Raw genomic sequence first — 22916 nt, 5'->3', positions numbered from 1 at the left:
GTGTTGCCTTTCCACCATATGGAATGGCTTCAGACAGCCGCCAGTGAGCACACCTTCCCRTCCCTGCCACCCAGACTGCTGGGTGGGTCACAGTGTCCCACRCTGCTGTTGTCCCCAGGGCTCCTCTGCTGAGGACACATCCGTATTAGAAGGGTCATGGCTGGAGGAGGGAAGGCGCTCTGATTAGCATGCTGAATTGGTGTGGTTGCTTGCATCGGTCCAGAGAGCTTCCTCAGGGGTTTTATAGCACTGTGGGGTTAATATAATAATGTTGAATTAATATTGAAAGGCCATCTTAGGCCTTTACTGCAGATAAAACCGCATGTTCTGCATTGCAGCTTAGCCCCAAGTTGGATTTTCTAAAAGTCTGAGGTGTTTGGACCCTTTCTGCAGCACTTCCAGGTGTTCTGGCTTTTCTCAGTAGTTTCCATTCAGTGGAGGAGAGACTCAACGGATCAGCTGTAATTCTTAAATTATAGCATGTGTTAAGGCCAAGTGAGCTCAGAATTGCTCTTAACGCTGCTGGGGCTTCAACCTTTCGCTCTGTTATTGTAGAGTCTCCTTGCGACTATAAAGCGGGACTCCATCCCGGTCCAAGTGGCTCCCGAGGGAGTTTATAGTATGTGTGCGCAAGCCGTTCTCCATCCTCATGGAGCGTGAACGTGCACCAAGCCCCAGCTGAACGTATCCATCCCAGCACATTAAGTCAGAGGACTCTTCCTACTTGGAGCATCATCACCCCAAATATAGATTTATTCACAGKGTGACACTCGGATTCCTGCACCCTCGGCAGGAGCAGCAGCTGCAACGTGAACGTGGTTTTAGCGTCGCCGCTTAGGAAAACATGCCTTATGTAACGGTGCCGTCTGCTGGTCCATCTGCCTGTCTGCTCCTTGCTTCCTCCCCTCTCCCCCAAACATCTTTGGACCCTGTTGTCCCATTTCAGCCACACCAGGCAATGGGCTGGACTTCTCAGCGATGTTGCTTGCCTACAGATTTCATGAGAATTGGCAACTGGGGAGAGAAGCAAGGTCCTGGCTGGTGCCCAGCAAGGGAAAGAGATGCTGAGATGCTTATAAATCTTCAGCCCTGCGAGCCGGTAACCTTGTGCACATACMGCTTCAAGCCCAACACCGGACCTGGAGAAGGATGTTGGGAATGTGGCAGGAAGCGAGACGTACCAGGGAGAAAAAGGGTAGATGGGCGAATTCAGGGGGTGCAGGGCAGAGTCCTTAGGGTTTGGTGATCCCAGCAGGTGGGGTTCCACTTTACAACCTAAGCCAACGCAAAAGGGCAGGGGATGATACTTAAAAGTGCAGCGGATGATGCGGAAGTGCAGCCAGGCCAGACCTTTTGGAAACAGTACCAGCATGGGGAGGCCTGGAGCTGGTGAGATTGGGCTGGAGAGGATGATGTGCCACTTTGCTGGCACCCATGCAGTCACCCCATGCTGCCAGAGCTGGTTCTGCTGAGGCTGAAGGAGCACAGCTCTGTGTTGCACTCCAACCTCTTGTGTTTGCTGCGAGCTRCTCAGAAGCAAAACAAGGAACAGGACATCGGGATAAGCACCGAGGAGTTTCTCCATCYTCACAGCAGCGAAACACCTAGGAGCAACCCTTTCCAAGTGAGAACCTTTCCTAGGAGCCCCAACCTCAAACATTTGACAATRTAAAGCCCTCAAGGCTTTGTTCTGCCCTTGTGTGGGTTTAATCAGGATGAAGCTCTCTAGCATCCCAGGAGTGTGGGAGAGAGCTGAGTGGAAAGGATGCCCTCCTGCCCCTGGGCTTCACAGAAGCTCTGCAGATAAGTCTCTTTCCRTTTTCTCATTTAGAGACAAAAATGTATTGGGGATCCAGATGGAAATAGCCCTTGTCGTGGCTGTGTCACACAGGATGTGTGCTTGGGAACCTTTAGAAATTTGCTGGATGTGTCTTTGGAAACCCACCAAAGGCTGGATACAGCCTGCTTTGCAGAGAGCATCTCTTTGACATTTTTCCCTATCAAGTGCAGCTATGTACAGCTAGATCACAGCAATGTGGTCGCATCATCCCAGAGTGCCATAAATCAGTAGCTGTAATTGACAGCAGCATTAGTGCTCCTTGCCTTTCCCATGCAGCAAAACATTTCTGCTAATCTTAGGTACTTACCTTTAGCCAGGGGCAGAATCCGTCTGGCTGTCAGCTTTGTACTGTTTTCTCTAGCTGGTCCATGACACTCGAATGTCCTCCTGGTTCCCCTTCTTTCCTGTYGTTCATCCAAACTGACATCCTCTTGCTCACTAATGGGTTTGTTCAGAGCAATGCTCTGCTGCCCTGTAAACTAGGAAGCAAGGAAAACAGGAGAGGGAAAAGGCAAARGGTATGGATGGACCCATGGCATGGTTTTGGGTACAGTGTTCCTGGCTTTACTCATCTGTATCTTCCCCAATAAGTTAGACATGACCTGTGCTCTTTGGATGGCTGCTTCAAGATATTGCTGGCTGTARCATGTGTGCCCTGAACCCTGCTCTTCTGACTGCAGCCCTGGCTTTGCAGCACGATGGACAGGGATGATCCAGGCCACGAGGAGCCAAGGGCATCATGCCCTGTGCAGGCTGAAACTCCAGTGCCTGGGAGCCAGTGTGTACTTTGGAAAAGGGACTTCTCGCAGGCCCCGCTTATACAGGCTCATAATGCAGCCCGCAAGGTGAGGGAATTGAATGAAAAATCATGGGATTGTCAAAATCAAGTGAGCGGGTCTTTTCAAGGGCTTTCCTGCTTCTCAGCYTCATCAGGTCACATTCTTATAGGTTTTTGCTGTGCCAAGGAGAGAACTGAAGCATACCTGGAAAATGACAGCAGACTTCCTGATGCAATCACTCCACTCCAGGAGCTGAGGCTTTCAAAAATAATGCATGATAAAGTGATGAGCCCCTGGTGCTGGTGGCRTGGTAGTTATGGTAAGGGATGCATCTCCACCTGGATACTCTTCTTGGGGAGGACAAAGCACAGCAGGGCAGCGTGGTGCAATTACATTCATTTCCATTTACAGCAAGAAGCAGATGTGGGATCACAGGGAGACCGAGCTTTCTGCCCTCCTTTCCCAGGAAGAGGCAAGGAGAGTTGATATTTAGGACCAGTTTTTACTTACTTAAGGGACAGATACTCCCACATTTGTGGTTCTGGCTGCAGAAGCCATCTCCCYGTGGACAGAGCTGGTACGGCTGACAGGCTCTCAACGCTGGAGCTCAGCTCCTCCCCAGCTTGCAATGGTATTTGGAGCCTCTTACCTCAAAAGACACATGCCACCCATGTCCCACTAGCCAACTAGTGCTGGCTTTAGGCAAACTGAGCACAGCAGCCGGCTCTGACAACCTGCTGAGCATTCAGCTATGTGTGCAGACCTAACTAGCACCCCGGTTAAGCCAGCACGAGTCCATGCAGCTGCCCCATTGCCTGCTAGGCAGCACCACAGGGAGATGTGCATGGTGGCAGTGGAGTAAAATAAGGTTTAGCAGGAGTGTATTGGGTATGTGGCAGCTTGTCAGGCCCTGGGAGGAGTGCTTATGAATTCACCATGCACTTTCTGCTGCTGTAATTGAAGCTACACGTGAGCTTGAATGTGAGAAGTCAACAGTGAGTCACAGCCTGCGACTCTCTGCTGCAGTGGAAGCCGGCGGAGTGCTGCGAGGCTGTTATTGATAGTGCACTTACTGCAGCCCTCAGTAATAGTAGCAAATCTGTCGTAAATCACAGTGCCACATGGCACAACGGGCGCTACCTGCTTCATCTGCTCGTGCTGCTGTTCGCTCCTGCCTCCAGCTCCCTGTGTGCACGTTTCTGAGCATCTGGGAGTTGTCAAAAYGCTGGTGGGGAGTGGGGTCAAAGCTATTAAACCACTGAGACCTGCAGGAGATCATTGTAGGAAAAAGCACAAGTGTGTTTCCACCATCCTCACCAGTGACATCTTCTCCATGCCATCTCTTAATGCTCTGGGGACCCAGTGGGACAGGTGAGGGGACAGCTGGGGGTGCACTTAGCAGAGAGTTTCCATCTGTGCAAACTCCTTGACCTGCATTCAACGTGTGTAGGTGGCTGAGACTCAACCAAGATTAGTGTCAAGTGTCAGCCTCAGGAGAGCAACCAAAAAGAAAGAGGTGGCAGACGATAYCTGGACCTGCCACTTGCCAGATGGTCCCTCAGTCTCTGCATGGCACCTGAGATCTTGTCCTGGTGTTTGAGTCCTGCTTCTGGACCAATGTTTGTCCTTTTCCTTTGGGACACAGAGAACATCATACCTTGACCCTTGGTACGACTGACCATCATTTGCCAACCCAAATTTGGCTCCAGGTCAGTTTATTGAGGAATATGTTTCGGCTCTACTTGACTCACGGCACTCGTTGGGTTCATCTGTTGGTTCTTCTGCCTTGGTTCAGTCTATTTTGAGCTCTTGCAAAAGTGCTAAGGGAACTGATGGGAGGAAGCTCAGTTTCCTAGACCGGTGCAAGGGAGAGCAGAGCTGTGGTGTCAGGAAGGGGGATTAGCCTCATATTTAAATGTAAGAGTGCTGACAGTGCTGATGCCTTAAAAGAGCTGCTCAAGTATTCCCCTTGTCAGCTCCGAAAGCTGCTGGCTCCTGTTTCTTGTCAGATTTTCCCACTGTGGACAGGGGTTTCGGATTGACAGCGTGTTCCAGGACAGTGGCGGTGTGCGAGGAGCTGCCAAGTGAGAAGCCCTGTGAGCTGCTGTCACGGGGGCTTGGCAGGGCTCGCAAAATGTCCCGCTCTTCAGTTAAAACGGGAAAGAAGAAAATCATTTTGGGGTATGCTGCTTCAAATATTCACAGTTCTGGCTTCTGGAAGATGTTTGCTCCTCCTCTGGGTACCTGCAGGCTCCTTCCCTGCAGGCACGCACGCCAGGGTGCATCCAGGAACAGGGCAGCTATATATATATTTTGTTAGCAATTGCCAAGTTGCCCTCTCCTGAGATGGCTTTCCGGATATAGAATTGCTTCCAGCTTGGCCATTCATGGGATTGCGATTGCACTCATGCACTTCCTTCCTTCTGGTGCCCATGTAGGACCCAGGAATGCCCGCTGAATCAAAATATTGTSTCTGGCACCGGCCAAGCATCAGACAGCAAGAGATTTGTGTTTGCTGCTGGAAGCGAGCTGCACTAAGGGAGAAGCATCTGTGAAGCTCTGCGCTTCTCCGTCTTACATAACACCAGGAATAGCTCGATTGCTCAATTTTGTTTTCAGTCTGGGAGGAGGAGGAGTGTTTGTGTGTATTGCCAGGATAAGAGCTTGTCATTACACTTATCTACAAACTGACTTTCATTCTTCCCTATCCTGGCTKCTTGGAGCATTTGGGAGTTTTAGGGGGAATAGCCACCACCTGAGTCACGTCCTAAGTGGCCTTTCACCTAAGCTCCTCCTGAGCTTGCTACCTACTTGTTCAGCTCAGTGTTGCCCCAAATGAGAGYGTGGAGATTTACCCTAAGAAATAGCATTTGTTCTGGTTGCTTTGCTCTCCTCATTGCTGCTGAGTTCCGCTATTTTGCAGAAGGCAAGGAGATGCCATCAAACGTTTCTTCCTTCGTGGCTTGCTCAGCACAGTCTTAAGCCAGCCGTGAATATCTTTCAGGGAGTCTTATGGAGATTCAGGGATGGTTTTCCCAACATCCTTCATCTCCCATTTTCTACACAAGCTGGGCCACATCTGAGTTTCCACCAGGCGCATCAGGGATGGTGGGGTTGCCATCCTTGCCCTGAGCACCAGGTTGTGCAGGGACTCATGTGAACCCTGTATGATCCAGAGCAGAGCCCGTTCGTGCCACATACCCCTATTTTTAGAGGCAAGTTGTTGCGTGGGCTTGYTTTTCAGCTCAGTGGCAGGGACACTGTCTGTGTTGTGGGCAGCTCACCCTGTCCCACCTTCCTGCAGCCCATGATTGCAAAATGATCTGTGGTGGGAAGGTGACATTTTCCAGCCACAAGTCTGAGCTCTGCTCTTGCTAAACTTTTCCCTGGGGCTCTGCTGACTGTAATCAAAAWTTAACATGGAAAGTGTGCTGGTGCTCCCTCTCCAGAGAGAGCCTTTGGAGACATTCCTGCGCAGTTCCTCTGCTTCCCCCATCCACTGAGCAGCTCTTGAGCTCGCAGGGTTTCACCTTGGATCTTCAAGCTCTGCCTGTTATGTGCCCTGGGGCTGCCTGAGCCCAGGGCTCCTTGCACATCTCTGCAAGCAAATTTCTGAGTATTTTCATCTCCTTCTGCTCCTCTCCCAGGTGATGAAGCTGAGGAAATTGGCCCAGCAAGTCGCTAACTGCCGACAGTGTCTGGAGCGCTCCACAGTCCTCATAAATCAGGCCGAGCATATCCTGAAGGAGAACGACCACGCGCGATTCCTGCAGACAGCCAGGAACGTGGCCGAGAGGTAGGCTCCTGACACAGCACCAGTTTTAATTCTGGTGGCACCTGGGAAATAGGTGACAGCATCTCTTGGCCCAGCCTTAAGGACTTGTCTTCTGCAAACAGCACCCGACTCCTTTGGGTCACTCCCAAGGATAGAGCCCCCAAACTCTCTGGGAATGTGTCCCAGCACCGTGCCACCCTCATGAGCTTCCCTTCGTGGGGCTACCCAACCCCACAGCACAGCTTGGGGCATCCCCTTCCAGTCCAATGCCTGACCCCACTCAGCATYGTTTGACTCTGCCACCTTCATGCTGGTCCTTCAAGTAGCTGTCACTGCTGCCAGTTCCCCCTTCATGTCCCCTCTGCGTACCCCCRTATGGATCCATGTTCCCAGCTCCTACTGATTTTAGCAGCCTCTGACAAACCTGTATATTGATGGTCCCTCTTTTTTTTTTGCCTTGCAGGGTCGCCATGGCAACTGCATCCTCGCAAGTTCTGATACCCGATATCAATTTTAATGATGCCTTTGAAAACTTTGCGTTAGATTTTTCCAGAGAGAAGAAGCTGCTGGAGGGGCTGGATTACCTCACGGGTATGTGCGCAGGCCAGCTCCCCGCCACGGGCACCGGCAGCATCCTTCCCTGCACCTTGCAGAGGGATCAGGAGGGTGTTGGGAAGCAAACTGGCTTGCCAGTCGTTCTCCCCTGTTAAACTTATGCATATAGCTGGTCTAGCCCTCCTAGGGCTGCACAGCATCTTTATTACCCTCTATGAGAAACAAGGACTTTTCCAGGAGTAAGATGGAAAATTTCAAGAAATTAGGAATAGGCTTAACACCAGTAAGGACAAGGGAGGGCTCTTCTTGGGCTCATTTATCTGGCCCAGGCGAGGTGATGTTTTGACAGGAGCTGCCCAGCTTGTTTKTGCTGCTGTCTGCTGTAAAATCAAAGGCAGGAACACAAGCTCTGAGGAAACTAGGGCATCATTACTTACATAAATCTGATTTTCTTCGTGTTTACGTGGGTAAGCGTAGAATGGATGAGAAATGAAAAGAGAAAAAAAAAAAAAAAGAAAAAAAAAAGGCAGCTCTGTCCGAAGCATTTCTTGCTTGTATGTGAAAAGCGTTATTAAAATGTGTGACTTGTGATCTCCTGCAGCACCTAACCCTCCGTCCGTGCGCGAGGAGCTTTGCACCGCCTCCCATGACACAATTACGGTTCACTGGATATCGGAGGATGAGTTCAGTGTCAGCTCCTACGAGCTCCAGTACACCATCTTCACTGGCCAAGCCAACTTCATCAGTAAGTCTTTGCTCAACGGCTCTCTAAGGGGAACCACGGTCCGATTTGGGAAGAAGGAGGTCTTTGAGGAATAACCCACTTCTCCCAGGACCTTCTCTTCTTCAAGGCTTCACTAGCACCCTTGGCTTCTCCTTGTYCCTCAGTGCTTCAGTCTCAGTCATCTTGGGGATCTCAATGGGGTTCACTGCAGTGTGTCCATTCCTGTTTGGGTCTGGAGAGCTCACAGATGGATGCAGTGCTGAGATGTGGTGTCTCCTGTGTTGTGATGAAGAGAGAAATCTCTTCTCTCAACCCCCTGGCTAACAAAGCCCAGTGTATAGGGCAGAGTTGTCCATCCTAAACAGATTTTAGGGGAGGAAACTATAAGAGAGGTCCTCTGAGGACACCTCTGAAGGCTCTAATCTAAATGATGGAGGAGGCAAGAGGTGCTCTGAAGTACAGTTTGTTAACCCTGTGCTGGAGGTCCATAATCAAATCATTTCACACCACATTCAGCATCTGGCTATCATCATCTCAATGAAGCATCTGTCAYGTTAGAGGATCTCGTCTGTCTTGTAGTTGGTCATGAAGGAAACTACCCAAATTGGTGTTACTTGCAACCCATTCACATTGCTCCCAGGGGTCATAGAGACAGATCAGAGCTGGCTGCTCTGCAGGCTGTGGGCTAAAAAGGAAGCGTGATTTATTTGTCCTTCATAGCAATGGCAATACTAAGAAAAGTCTCCAGGTACTTCTTCCTGAAAAATCTCCCTTGCCTAATTATTCTTCCACACCAGCACAAATGTGCTTGCCAGAAATGGGATTAGAGAAATGATGAGAGCTCTTGCCAAGTCGTATGTGTTAGTGCCTAATGATTTAGGAAGTGCTGTGGTCAAAGAGCAAGGAATTAGCTGCTGAGRTTGCAGCATCCATCTTCTCATTATGGGGCGTTATGGGACCTGTCTTGGTCAGCATACTTTCTTTCCAAGTTTAGTTCATGTTATGCAACAGGACAGCTTAGAAGAGCTCTGTAAGGCTGAACCTGCCCCCAGGCCAGTCATGAAATCAAGACAGCAACGTCTCAGGTGCAAATTCCATCCTGGATATGTGCTATAAGATCAAAATAGAGTAGTTGGCACCACCGTCCATCCAGGCAGGACATTTTCAGCCTCAATGGGTCTGTTCCACCCAACACTTCTGATGTGGTTTTGTGTTTTTGACACTGAGCAGAGATGCCTTTCGCAGGACCTAGACTTGTGTTGTCACTGGCGCTATTTCTTGGAGCAATTATTCCTAAAAAGGAACCATTTCCTTTTTACTACAAGGGATATTTTAATGGTGCATTTAACAGCTTGTTCCACCGTCTTCRGAGGGAGGTGATCTGATCCAGAGACTTCCTCACAATTTATGGCTGGTTATTTCCAAGGCCCCCTCTGGAGGCGTGATGTGTGTTCAAACAGAGCAGGCAGGAGAAAGAAAGGTTGTGATTATAACGACTTTAGAGAGACACACTCTTCCCTAATCCTGATGTCTGAGTAGGATGGATAATATCAGGAATAAATGCCAGACAGAGAAGGAAAAAAAAAAAAAAAAAAGAAAAAAAAAGGAAGCACAGTAGAAAATTAGAGGAAGACAAAACTGCTCAGGGAGTGTAATTTTGCCTTGGGGATGTGGCTGTGAAGATCAGAAGCTAACAGCAAGGGTTGTCCTCATCCCTTAGCATGGGGCTGAGAAGCATGTGGCTGCAGTCTGGGACTGGGAAGCATGTGGCTGCAGTCACAAATCTGGTCCAGACTCAAAGGAGAAGTCCTTGGAGAGTCTCAGGTGCCCATCCTTGAGCCCATGTGGCTGCAGTCACGAATCTGGTCCAGACTCAAAGGAGAAGTCCTTGGAGAGTCTCAGGTGCCCATCCTTGAGCCCAGCCACGCTGGAGCAACCAAGGCCTTGTGTCCTGCATGGGCACAGCTGGCAGAGGGCACCGAATCTCCCCTTTGGGACCTCAGCAAAGGCTGAAGTCCAGGTCTCCTCAAAGACATCCATGTGGGATGCATCTTACCACCACTCATCATCACCTTATTGCCCTTCATGAGCTTCACCTTGGTTTAGCAGAAGACTCCGTGCCCCACGGCAAAGAGGAGCCAGGAATATTTAAGGCAGCTGCTCTCAGCGCTGCACCATGCTGGGCCAAACACGATCTGACAGTGCAGAACAGTATGAGGCAAAGCAAATCCGAGCTGTTCAAATCCATGTGGAGCCACTCGGATGCTAAAAGCAGTTGTAGCTCCCCTTTCAAAGTGGTGCCTCTGACAGTAGGGCTGGASTTGTGCTCTAATATTAGCCAGGCAGAATTCAGCAGACATCGTGAATCTGCTGAAGGCTTTACAGATGAAACGGGCCCAGAATTGCCTGGGGATTCAAACTTGACAAATATGCCAAATGTCTGTTTAATTTCCTCCCCCCTCCTGGAAAAAAAATGATCAAAACAGACCAAGGCTCTGATCTTTTTAACACCATCGATTATTGTTCCGGAGAGCTGGTGAGCGGCAGGTTGCAAAAGCCGAGGCTCAAACCTGTGACTTCCCCCAAGGACAGAGGTGCCACATCTGCAGCCGCTATTTCCTTTTTCTCCTTCCTCACCGTCATGAGGGCTTATTTTGAAAAGAAAAAGCTGACCTGATTGTAATCATGGAAAAGAACTCCGATTTCCGCAGAGGTGTAGTTAATATGGGAAAAGCATTGCAGTCATAGTGCTAAGGGCTATTTACCAGACTCAGAAGCAGTGATTTATTTTGTTAGGCTCCCAGTGAATCCCCCAGGTGTCAAAAATATGTATTTTTGTCAGCTTTTCTAACAGTACTTTTTTTCCCCCAAATTTGAGGGGTTTTGCATACTAAAAAAAAGTTAGTGTATCAGCTCCAAGAGAAACATTGTATTTCAATATGATGAAAAACATGAAAATTTTAACAGAAGAACTAAAATGTATCTTCCAGCTTGTCTGTTTTGAAGTTAGGCTTCAAAAAAAAAAGCGTGGCATCCTGACAATATGACTCTTGCAATAAAATTTTAGCCCTGATTTTAATTAAGAGCAGTTACTGCTGTAGGAAATGCCAACAAAATGCTTTGGAATAGGCTTTTGGGGGCTCTGTTAACTTATCTCAATTATCAGTAAAACATCACTGCTGGAAATGCTGTGTCATAGCCCAGGGAAATTGTTAAGTGCACCTTAAAATATACAGGAAGCCACCAGAAATAGCTTCTGCCTGAGCCATAGGCATACAAGTCTGATGCATCCCCCACCTTCATTAGGAGCCTTTGCTTTTGTTTTTAAAAAACAAACAAACAAATGAAAACGTGATGACGTATTTCCTTTTGGTCAGAGATTTATTGTGTTTACCCAGTCCTCCTCTATCTAGGATTTTCCATACTCGCCTCTTCTGGGCTTTCCCCAGCCACAGAATGTTGCTTTCAGCTGGCAGAGTTCAGAGTTGGACCTGGTTGCTCGGGTTTTTGTTCAGTTGAGTGAGCAAACTGAATCAATAATGCTTTGAAGATATTGGGAATTAGTCACCTACACAGWCCTATTGGCTCTGTATGGACTTTGGTGGGAGCATTAAGAAGATGAGGGGTCTGTAGATACTGATGATGAGGAAAAACTGCAGCAAGTGGAGAGCCAGCTCTGAAAAGAATGGACTAACTTCAGGAGTGTTTTCCTGACTATCTTYGTTAGCACTTCATAGAGGGAGCAAAGAAAGCAACATTTAGCATCTCAGAGGAAGGAATGAATAATATATTGTCACTTGGAATAGCACAGTCAGAGCTGGGTGGTGGGACCATTTAAGACCTGGTTGAACTCATGCGTGAGGAGACACTGAAAGTAGTGGGATGGTTTACATTGCAGCTATAAAAGCAGGTTGACTCCAGGGAAAAGGGGCTCTGTGCTAGGGCTTACCTGGCAGGAACACAACCAGAAGGCTTCCCATTAAAGGAAATACTTTCCCGAAGAGCACACTGTTGGCCTGTAGAAACCATCCCCTCACACTGTCCTTAAAGCCAAGAGCACGGCAGGAGACCAGCATTTTTATGGATGACAAATGCTGTAAAAAAAAAACGTTGGCAAGAACAAAAAAATAGAAGTTGTCAGTCTTCAAGGCCAACCTCTCATTGATTGGTTTTAGCAAGAAAGTTGTCCTGGAGGCTGAGTCACTCCGTGGCTATTGTTACCCAGCCACTTTGTCCCAAGGCTGACCTGTCTGCAATGAGATAACATCTACCAGTGCTTGTCTGAAGGGCGGTGTATGCTYCAAGGAAAGCAGCTCTGTAGTGTACAGAGAATGCAATTGGCATCATATCTGCTTTGTTTTTTCACTTGAAATAAGATTGCCTTGATCCCCAGGGCCATTTCAACCTATATTTTGAACCAAATCTATGCAAACTGTGACTGTAACCAGCCCTTGTTATAGGACTGAGTGAGCCACCAGGGATAAACAAACCCCCTCAGACAGTGTCTCCTCATGGGCATGAGGTCCCACAGAGCAGAGGAGCAGCGTGGAGGAGCTCGGGAAATTCTTTCTGACAGATCCATGTTTTCATTTCAATACTGTTTGCAATGTGTGTGGGATCCTGCAGCTTCAGCAGGAGAAAGCTCAGCTGCGTGAGGGCTTATGGTGTTGCAGGTCTTTGAACTCCTAGTTCCTTTCCATTTCAAATATATATGTATTTATATATATATATATATATTTGCAGGTCTTTGAACTCCTAGTTCCTTTCCATTTCAAATATATATGTATTTATATATATATATATATATGTCTAGGCTCCTGAAATTTTTCTGAGTACCAGATTGCAGCTGCTTTGGCTGGAGCTACAATTCCTTTTGAACCCCTTTGCACAGCAGGCTGCTAAGGGACATGAAGTGTCAATGTCCCATGGACATTCGTTGTTGCTCCCAACCCAAGAGCCATGCAGGACGTGGTCTGTCAGGTCCTGTTCTTCTCCCAAGATTAATGGAAGGCCTTTCCCAGTCTCTAATCAGCAGCACTTTAAAACAGCAGTGAAGAATGAGAGCTGCCAGCCAGGCACATGTTCACCTGATCAGTGAGGTTTCATCAGGGCTTTGCTGAGCTCGGCTTCCCTCACCTTCTCCTGGGTGCCATCTGCTCCCAGCACCAGCTCCTTGCCAGCCCTGGTCAGAAAGTCTCCATTTGAAATCCTGTTTATCTGCACCCTTTCCTCATCACAGCAGCATCTTGAGCACCTCACTCCTGCCTTTACCATATCAAGCATCGCTTTCATGTGCTAATAAAAAAAGGCTTCTCTGAGCTGCTGGTTTTATCATTTATGTAAATTTTCCTGACGATTCTCTTAACTTTCAGGCAGGCAGTAAATCAGCCTGAAGGATGCATGAGCCACGAGCTCTGCATTAACAGCTGGGTGTTGTTTGTGCTCTCTCCTTCCCTCCGAGTGTTATCTGTTAATAAATCTCCCCCCGCTGCCTCTCCGGTCACGCAGGTCTCTACAACTCCATGGACAGCTGGATGATCGTTCCCAACATCAAGCAGAACCACTACACGGTGCACGGGCTCCAGAGCGGCACGCGCTACATCTTCCTCGTGAAGGCCATCAACCAAGCCGGCAGCCGCAACAGCGAGCCCGCCAGGCTCAAGACCAACAGTACGTGCCCGGGTGGCCACAGCGCGTTTGCATTGGGTGGGATGTGGAGGAGCAGCCGTTTCTTGCATGCTGGTTTGTTGTAGGGTTGTTGCAGGGCTTCTAGGCAGAGATAGGCAGCGCAGGGTGCCTGTCTCTTGCTTCTCTCAGCTGCTTCCCTGGCTTGTCCATTGGAGGTGCCGTCAAGGGTCAAGAGGTGTTTGGGAGGTGTCTGCRCTGTGATGGATGGGGCTTGGCCCATGTTGACAAAGCAGGGAGTGGTTCACGCTTCAGCTTGTCCCTGGGGAAGACAAAGAAGGGTTAAAGACATCTAGGAAAATCAGAGCAGAATTCAGTCAAAAYCTGATTAACTTCAAAGGGCAGAACTGGATCTATCCGACAAGGAGTTATGGCAAGGGCTGGGCTCYTGCCATTGCAGTAGCCAAGCCCCAACCCCTCTGGGGCCAGTTATCTCCTTTTGCTTGGTGGGACATAATAGCAGGGTCAGTGTGAAACAGCAGAAGTTGTGAGTGGCTTTTCGGGCTTTTGTGTAACCTTCTCCATGGCCACATCTCACTTGTGATGGTTATAAAATGCCTCTGCCTGGTCCAAACGAGCACAGCGAGGCTTTGTGTCTCCTTCCTTGATGTTTCAATCRCATCTGCGTTGCGCACTTGAGGCTTTGCAAGTGATTTATTGCCGCTGCCACCGCCTTTTCTTCGCAGGACCCATGCACCCAGCTCTCGTTTATGAAACGCGATTAAACAAAGCCAGGGCATCGTCAGGGATGGAGGGAGGCTGATGAAAAGCAAGCTCCCATCAGCTTCCTCCCTGCTCATTGAAAATGTATCCCTCCTTCAGCTGCTGTCTTTGAGTACTTTCTCCAGTGTTGAGAGCTCATTCTGGGAGTGAGAAATTGGTGACTTGACAAGCCAAGAGCGATGAGATGACAAAACAGAGCGGAAGGGAGTGAAAGAGGTTTGTTTCAGTAGCTCCCTCGAGACCGGGCATGCTCTTTTTTTTTTTTTTAATATTATTCAGTGTCAGTCATCGGAGATACTAGTAGAGTACTAAGTGCTCTGCTTCAGAGATGGACTTGATTTAGTAGATTAAATAAGTGCCCGATCAGATTTTGAATTCCCCCTCATTCAGTGGATGTGTCTGCAGCAGCTCGTTGCATTTTTAAAGACAGAGAGCAAGAATTGCCCGGAGCGCTACAGAAAATGCGCTGCCGTAGGTCTGCATGTGCCAAAAGGAACTTCTTTCACGGGGCTGAATGACCACTGCAACAACCGTCTCCAGCTCAGTAAACGGAGGAGAAAGGAACGCAGCATTAATGTGCATGCATTCCTCTCAGTTGATGCTGAGGCGTTTATCTACAGCCAACCTCATCATTCATCTTGTCTTTAGACTTCCTCTGTCACCATCTGTTTTCATGTGCTCAAAGCTTGAACTTTTTTTGGACCGGTGACTTGCAATTTGGCAGTAAAGATGGACTCGGGCTGAGAAAAGTGCTCACTATCACTACTGTGAATAGTTGTCCAAATTTGGCCAAGTTTATGAGCCTCTGGATGATTACCAATTGCTTGTGCTCAATGGGAGCTTCTCTGGAGTCATGCAGAATCCTGGCTGTGATTAAACATGCTTGGTGCCCTCACAGCCTTTAGTACTGATACCCTTCCCACCAGCCTCATGAACCTTGTGAGCTGTTCCCATCAGCTCCATGAACCTCATGATGTTCCCACCAGACTCAGTGGAGTGGAGGGCAAATCTGCTTTGGGGTCTTTCTGTGGCCCACAGAAGTTACTTCAGTAATGATTTCTGTGTGGTGGGAAACATTGAGGATGAGGTCTTCTCTTTCCACATSCCATACTTGAGATGCCCAGGGTGCTATGTGATATTGAGTGTCCTTAGAAGCCAAACACCCAAAATTGGTGGAAATATTTTAATTCCTTTAAATTGCAGCTGATTTAAGTGCAGGTGTTGTTATGATTATAACAGGGCACTATGAAGATTCATTATCCAATGCTAGGCTGACCCTACAGTGATAGGAAATATATATATATTATAGGAATTGTAMTATATATATATACTACAGGAAATACTATGAGATGACCAGCAATACCTTGACCAGAGTTTCCATTCAGAGCAATGAATAAGACACATGGGTATAGTAAAATTCTACTCAAGAGCTCCCTGTCCAAGAGGCATCCAGGCTCTGAGGTGAACAACAGCTCTGAGGTGAGCAACAAGCTCCCCATGGAAAAATAGTTTCTCCTCACTTAATTAATGACAATCGTAATGTTGTAAGACATAATGTAAATGGGGGTATTCAGGAAAGGGTATTTTGGGGAACTTTTGATTTTCCAGGCATTTGATTTAGCAGCCTTTGTCRTCATCTTTGCACAACCAGTCTTGTGTATGAGGACTCCCCATGGGGCTGGCTGCGCATCACGGACTCACGCGTGCTGCTGCCTGGAACATCCTGGGCTGAGCTCACAGCACATCCTTATTTGCTGTTTTCTTCCGTGTCTATATTTGTTGTTCAGTGGTAAAATACTTTCCTCATTTTCAAGTGGTCGACTAGGAGAGGGTGCATGCTTTTGTGCTGGCCCTAAATCTATGTTCCCAAACTGTTTAAATAGATGCAGTTGAGAGAAAAAATATAGGTGGATTTATTGTTTTTCTGCAAGTTGGCAACTCCATTACAGTCCTGTAGCTTTGCTTCCTCAAGGTGACATCAGGTAGGAGGACACTGTTTTCAAGGCACCTTCTCCACCCCTCATTTCAGGAGGACATCAGGATTTCAGTAGAGCTCCAGAGAGAGCAGTCCCAAGATGTGTGATGTGACAGGGTCATGGTTCAGCTGCCCTTCCTTGCAGAGAGCATATGGCCAGTGCGTGTGGCATGACATGTTATCTACCGTTCTTAGACCCCTCAAACACCCCACCTGCTATCAGCTTTTATGCCTCTCCCATAAGAGAGCATGGAACGTTTCCTACCAGCCCATGGAAAGGACACTGCAATCACTGCTGCCTGGCAGCTAGTTTATCTCAGCCGTGCTGTTGCTGTGGGCTTACATTCAGCTGCTAATGCTTCCACTTTGCAATTTCCTTTATGGGAAAAAAAAAAAAAAAAAAAGAAGAACTAGGGAATTACATAAAGAAAAAGCCTATGAAAAGAAAAAAAGAAGGAAAGAAAGGGGGGGGAAATTATGTTTGCAAAGCCAAGAGCACAGGATTTGAAAAGCACCAGAATTAAGTTGCCTGTTCAATTTAATTTTATGCCTGCTGTTCTCACATTATGCAGCTGTCTTTAATTCYGCAATCACATACTCCTCGCAGTTGGGTTCTGGGTTGGTGCAAGCAGGGAACAGCCTGTGGCAGAGAAGGGCAGAAGAAGACTTGTTTTCCYGTGTGTCCTTGGCTTTGCTTCGTGGTTTGGAAGAGCTGAGCTCGGCCACAGATGACTCGGGCTTCAGTTTCTTTGGCTGGCAGAGTGACACATCTCTGCTTGGAGACCTTGGCACTTCAAAACAGGACTGTTGGAGAAAGGTTGGCTGCTTTCAGCCTTCATGTGAACCTACCAAAAAAAAAGTTGTTACATGGGGAAACTCAAAGTCATTCCTGAACTGAGAGCAAATGCACTCAACCAAAAAAATTGGATGGAGCAGGGAGCACCAGCATTCCTCAGATACTGCAGCTCTCCTCCTCTCACTGCTCTGAAATGGAGCACATCACTTGGGGCTTTTCAAAATGCAAAGTTTTGGCTTTTTCACAGCTACTTGTCTTAAAAAGACCATAAATTATTAAAGGAGGAGCAGAGGGGGAAGCATTTAAGCGAAAAGGATTGTGTATCCCCCCAAACTGACCTGGGGCATCCTTGGCACAACTTCCTCAGGCAGCCAGGACCAGGAAGGCTGGAGATGTCAAATGCTTTACCGGGAAAGGCTACAGGGAAAGTCAGCCTGAGAAAAGCTACAGGGAAAAGTCAGCAAGGGAAAGGCTACAGGGTTAAGTCAGCCTGGGAAAGTCAGCGGGGCCCTTGGCCGCATGAAACCTGGTCTCAGGAGCTCTCAGCACCAGCAGTTTGTTTTGCAGCAAGGCTGTGCAGCATCCAGCAAACCACTGTATAATGTAAGAGCCRTGTATGATCTGCAGGGAGCAGTCTGCATCAGCCGGAGAGGGGAATGTGGGGCTACACTCTGTGCTGCAGCATTTATTTTACGGCTTAATATTGTTATAGCAGCACTTAAGGGCCTATTCTCCTTTCCCTGTGCTCATATAGCTCCCATTACTGCTAATAGAGTATGAATCTGTTAAAGAATTCAGACTATGCACCCAGGCTAGGGTCTGTTTGCAGTACTTGATGATATCTTCAGTGCCTTTTCTATTACCTGGAAACACCCCTTGTTAAGGAGGTCTGGCATGATTCCCTACAGAAATATTAGAGATCCTCTGACTTGTGGATCAGCCCTTGACAACAGATGAACAAGGTACCTGGATATGCCCCAGTGTATTAATAAGACTAATTAACATCTGTAAAGCAGCATCTTTGATTGAGGGAGGAAAGGATTGTCCCTACAGTTGCCATGTTTCACTGTGACAGCCTGCAGAGGACGGCCAAAGAGCCTCGGGGAAAGATGTCATCCCATGTTCAGCCAGCATGATGATGCTAACAAACATAAATCCTTGTGCCCCCCTTGCAATAGGTCAGCCGTTCAAGCTAGACCCTAAGATGGCTCACAAGAAGTTGAAGATCTCCAATGACGGGCTGCAGATGGAAAAGGATGAGAGCTCCTTGAAGAAGAGCCACACACCCGAGAGGTTCAGCGGGACGGGGTGCTACGGAGCTGCAGGCAACGTGTTCCTCGACAGTGGCTGCCACTACTGGGAGGTGGTGGTAGGATCCTCAACCTGGTAGGCACCGCTSTTGTTTTCTCTTCCTCCCTCCCTTCCTTCATCCCTCGTACACCCTCAGTGATTTCAACAGAGATACTGTAGGATCTGCTATTATAAAAGACATTTTTTTGGCTGGAGAGGTGGCTAGTGTGGCCACTGCTGAGAGGGAGAAGCTTAAATTCTGGTAGCTGTGGGTTTGCAAGACATCGTGAAAGACAGTCTAGAGCTCAGGCTGCAGGAGTATATCCCATGCCTACCCTTTTCCATCCTTTTCCATCCACAAACTGAGCCCAGCTCACCATCAGGAGCTGGTGACTGCTGTTACCGCAGAAAGCTGGACAGTGCTACCTCGTGGTCCCTTGTGGTCATACCCCAAGCACAGCCTCTTGCTTCCAACACTGGTAAGGAGGACTGGGTAAGGTCCTACTGCCTTCTCTCTACCCTTGAGTTCATTAATCATTCATAGTGTGGAAATGGTTCTTGAAAAGCACTGTTTGGAAAGCAGAGATCACCAGGCAGTGCGGGATTCCTGTGATTTACAACCCTTACCAGTGTTGTCATTTCTTGGAGAGTTTTGTCTTAGCTTGCATTGTCTTCGATGCTGTGATGCGCTTGTAGAGCAGAAGGGGATCACTTACCTTTCTCCCAAACCTTCCCATGGAGCTGTTGCAGAACACAAAATGCATCTTCTTGCCATAGCTAGATGGAAGCCCATTTCCAGATGTGCCTGTCTCCCCTGTCTTTATTGGGATGGGTTTCAGAGGTTAAAATATGAGTGATCTCAGCTGGCAGCCAGGAGTCAGCAGCTGTAGCAAATGCTCATATATCCCAGGATCAGTGTCCCTGCTGGAAAGCACATTGACACCAAAGCAGCTGATGTGCTTAGAAAGATCTGTAGAGCAACTGRGGTATATTAAGCTCCAAGGAGCCCTGGAAGGGCTCTGCTCCCCGTCTCCCCACATGCACAGTGAAGATTTGCTGAAAGATATTGAAGAAACTGCTATTGGGAGGAAAGTAGGACAGGAAGAAGCAGCTGGATGGACTGAGCTTGGGAATCCCATCCATTCCCATGCCAAAGGAGCCATGAAACCTCCAGGTTCACTCCACAGAGTGTGTTCAGTGCCATTTCTGCAGTGGTCACACCTGTAGGCTGCCATCTAGGACACCAGCTGGAGCCTGGCCGGCATAAGGAGCAAATAAGGAGCAGATCTGTGACCCCCTTGTTAGGCAGAGGGTACTCTGCCTTCTCCCAAGACTGTGATCCTGCAAGGTRCCAGGATGGTGGGTAGTCTCCTGAGGCTCTGTTGAAGCCCTGGTAGGACTGACAACATGAAATAACCTCACCAAGGATAATTTGGAAGGGGGCTCTTGAAGCACACAATTATCTCACTCCAAGGTGGTAGGTTACTAAGCAAAGCTTGTCCTGTCTTCTAGGTACGCCATTGGTGTCGCCTACAAGTCAGCCCCCAAGAACGAGTGGATTGGAAAGAACTCCTCATCCTGGGTCTTCTCCCGCTGCAACAACAACTTTGTGGTGAGGCACAACAACAAGGAGATGCTGGTGGAGGTCCACCCACAGATGAAGCGTCTCGGCGTCCTCTTGGATTACGACAACAACGCGCTGTCCTTCTATGACCCAGCCAACTCCCTCCACCTCCACACATTTGAAGTTTCCTTCATCCTACCAGTGTGTCCAACGTTCACCATCTGGAACAAATCTTTGATGATCCTCTCGGGTCTACCTGCTCCAGACTTCATAGACTACCCAGAACAGCAGGAGTGTAACTGCAGGCCGCAGGAGTCCCCGTATGTCTCAGGGATGAAAGCCTGTCACTAGGCTGGGGCCAGCCCTTCCCGTGTCCCGCAGCCCGGCACTGGGTTGCTGATGGATGCTCATGGTTGGCGCCCAGATGGTTCCAGACAGCGAGGCTGGAGAGCAGCCCAGCAGCCGGCTCGGTAATGCTCATGCAAGCAAGCACCCTCCCACACGAAGCTCTTCTCTTTCTTTTTTAGGGGGAGAAAGAATCTCTAACCACGGGTGAATATGAACTCATGTTGACGAGCTCCCTTTCTGTGAGAGTGAGTCTTGTGAAACTCCCAGTGCGGTGTGAGCGAACCCTCCCCCTGAAGCAGATTGCCATGTGGATTGTTTTGCTTTCATTTTGGGGATTCAAGGGCCGAACTGGGTTTTTGGGTGACCTTCGCAGGCGCTGGCGTGGTCAGAGGGCTTGTCTCTCCAAGAGATGCAGGTGGAGCAGAAGGGACCAGTTTCCTTGAGCCCTTTCCTGGCCATCTCAAGCGTCAAGTGGGACCTAAGCACCATTTCGGGTGAGAATTTTCTGTTTGGCAGCTTCTCTAAAACTTCACTAGTGTCCAGTGTCTTGCAGAAGAAAAGCACATATCCCTGCACTGAGTGGCCAGGAAAGTCATGCCCACAGATGGTTTCCACGGTTTATCACCCACAGCCAAGCTTCTGCCTCTGCACTTACTGATCTCAGCTTGAGCTGGCATGGGACATGAATGAAGGGGGTCATGAGGTTGGAGAGGGCACATGCTAATGCCAGGGCTATGCAAAGGGCATCGGTTTGCACATTGTGGGAAGCTCCTGGGAACAAAAGTCCAGCGTAGATGTCTGCASACATGAGCTTTGGTGTGACTTGGTGCAGGCAGCTCAATGTCCCCAGGAGCTGGAGTCTAAAGCGAGTGCAGTGGCCATGGAAAGACCTTGAGATGTGTCACTGCTCTGCGCCCTGGGCCCATGTTAGCATTGGTCCATGAGCTATGACACCTACTGTTGTCCTATGGATAACGTTCTAGGGGAAGTATTTGAAACTGCTGCTCATCCTCAACCCTCTCCCGCTASAGAAGTCCCAAGCTGTTGGCACAGCCAGGACCTAGATGGGCAGAGCTGGCATTTTCCATGCACTGCTGGACGAAGGTGCCTCCATGGCATGGCAGGAGGACAGTGGCCTGACCTTCATCCCGCAGCCACTACGGCTGGTGGRTGGGACCTGTTGCTTTAGGTACAATTAATTTCTAAGATGACAAATTGCCATTTCTGTTTGCCTGTTTTGTTTCAAAGATGTGTGAGGCTGCCACTAAATTGTTTTCCCCTTGTGTTGGGCCCRTAAGGGGCTGCTTGCAATGCCTCGACCTCAAAGAAATGCCCAAGCACTGGAGATGGATTTTAGCATTTGCAATGTGGGTGCCAAGCTTTCTGCCTGCCCTGGCACCGCTTTGCCTGGCTTCTTGCTAGAGGACTGAGCGTACCCATTAACTCAGAGCACACGAGCCATTAATGTGACATTTGCACCTGATGAAATTGCACTAATTGCAGTGGGATCCCTGTAGCCGCCACATCTGTCTCATACCCATGTCAGGCAGGAAAGGGGGTTAGGGGGTTTCTCATGCTTTTCCAAAGGCCAAACCTGCCCCAGCACTATCCAGGTGGGATGAGCGGCCCCCTCTCTTGCTCATGTCAATGGGAACAGATCCCTTTGAGACCCAACTCAGCCCATGAGCGAGCAATCCCATTGGTTAAAACTGCCCAGCATTTGATGACACAGCAACCGTTTCAGCCAATCAGAACCCCCCCCCAGGGATCATGAATGAACCTTTCCCACAGGCCAATCAGAGCTCCCCCAAGGCTCATGAATTAACCTTTCCCACTGTCCGGGGTTTCGGCCAATCAGAGCCCCCCCAGGGCTCATGAATGAACCTYTCCCAGAGTCTGAGGTTTCGRCCAATCAGARCCCCCCCAGGGCTCATGAATGAATCTTTCCCACAATCTGGCCCGCAGGGAGCAGCCCTGGTGGCTCTGGCCCTCCATGGAGGCCGCAGGACCATCACAGTTCTGCTCCCTGCAGGGCCTGGGGCTGCTGCTCACTGTTCTTCTCATAGTGACTCCATTGTATAAGCTTGGGATGTGGTGAAATTCTGGTTACCGTGCAACCTGTCATATTCTTCTCTTCCATATGTAACATATTCGGTTTGGTTTGGGGAGGGGGGTTGCTTCTCCTTTTATGTTTTTTCTTTTTTTTTTTTTTGTTTTGGTTTTTGTTTGTTTTTATTTTGCAACTTCTTTGTTAATGTGTATATATATATAAATATAATATAATATATATACGTTACCGGATATGTCTGTGTGTGTTGGAGATTTGGCAGTTAGGGACATCTCTGGTGCTCCACATGCCCTCTTGGGCCATCATGGTTGGCATTCTCCAAGTCTTCCACTGTCACTGGGCTGTATCTTTCTCCAAAGGTGTTTGTGTGTCCCACAGGAACAGCCCCACTTACTCCCCTCCACCTCTATTTTACACAAAACCTTTACCCTGAATTTTGGCTCAATACCTCAGCAAAAGCTTTCTCAACTGAGAATGGACCCAGGCATCTCAACCACCTTCCACAGCCCTCTTCAATGCAAGAAATGAGGTAGTCTGACTCAGGATTACAGAGTCAGATATGACCATATCAATAAATAAGCAGCACCAAAGAACAGGCCTTTGTCAATAGAGAGGTAACACAAGATGGGCATGGAAAGACATCCCAGCTGAGTCTCTGCTGGAGAAATCCCTGAGTTTGGGTCTGTCTCCCATTGATTAACTTGGTGCTGGCCTGAGCTTTCCCAGAACTTTCCTCTGGCACCTTTCTCGCTCTCCATGTCAAAGACAGTTAATTGGAGGGAAGTGACTCAAAA

At 48.6% G+C, this 22916-nt stretch overlaps 1 protein-coding gene across 1 annotated transcript in view; it reads left to right on the top strand.

The window, feature by feature from the left end:
* MID2 (midline 2) overlaps positions 1-22022 on the top strand; it is a 62974-nt gene extending 40952 nt beyond the window's left edge. Inside the window, exons 5-10 of the mRNA XM_026039077.1 lie at positions 6267-6415; positions 6858-6985; positions 7551-7694; positions 13182-13343; positions 18031-18238; positions 19655-22022. Of these exons, the coding sequence (XP_025894862.1) occupies positions 6267-6415; positions 6858-6985; positions 7551-7694; positions 13182-13343; positions 18031-18238; positions 19655-20057 (1194 nt within the window). The 3' untranslated portion in view covers positions 20058-22022. The remainder of the gene's footprint in view (positions 1-6266; positions 6416-6857; positions 6986-7550; positions 7695-13181; positions 13344-18030; positions 18239-19654) is intronic.
* The last annotated feature ends 894 nt before the right edge of the window (positions 22023-22916 follow it).

This window comes from Nothoprocta perdicaria, unplaced genomic scaffold, assembly GCF_003342845.1.
Source record: "Nothoprocta perdicaria isolate Ctin4 unplaced genomic scaffold, notPer1 scaffold_22, whole genome shotgun sequence".
NCBI lineage: Eukaryota > Metazoa > Chordata > Aves > Tinamiformes > Tinamidae > Nothoprocta > Nothoprocta perdicaria.
Note: the sequence above shows the minus strand (reverse complement) of the source record. Positions and strands in the feature narration are given on the sequence as shown.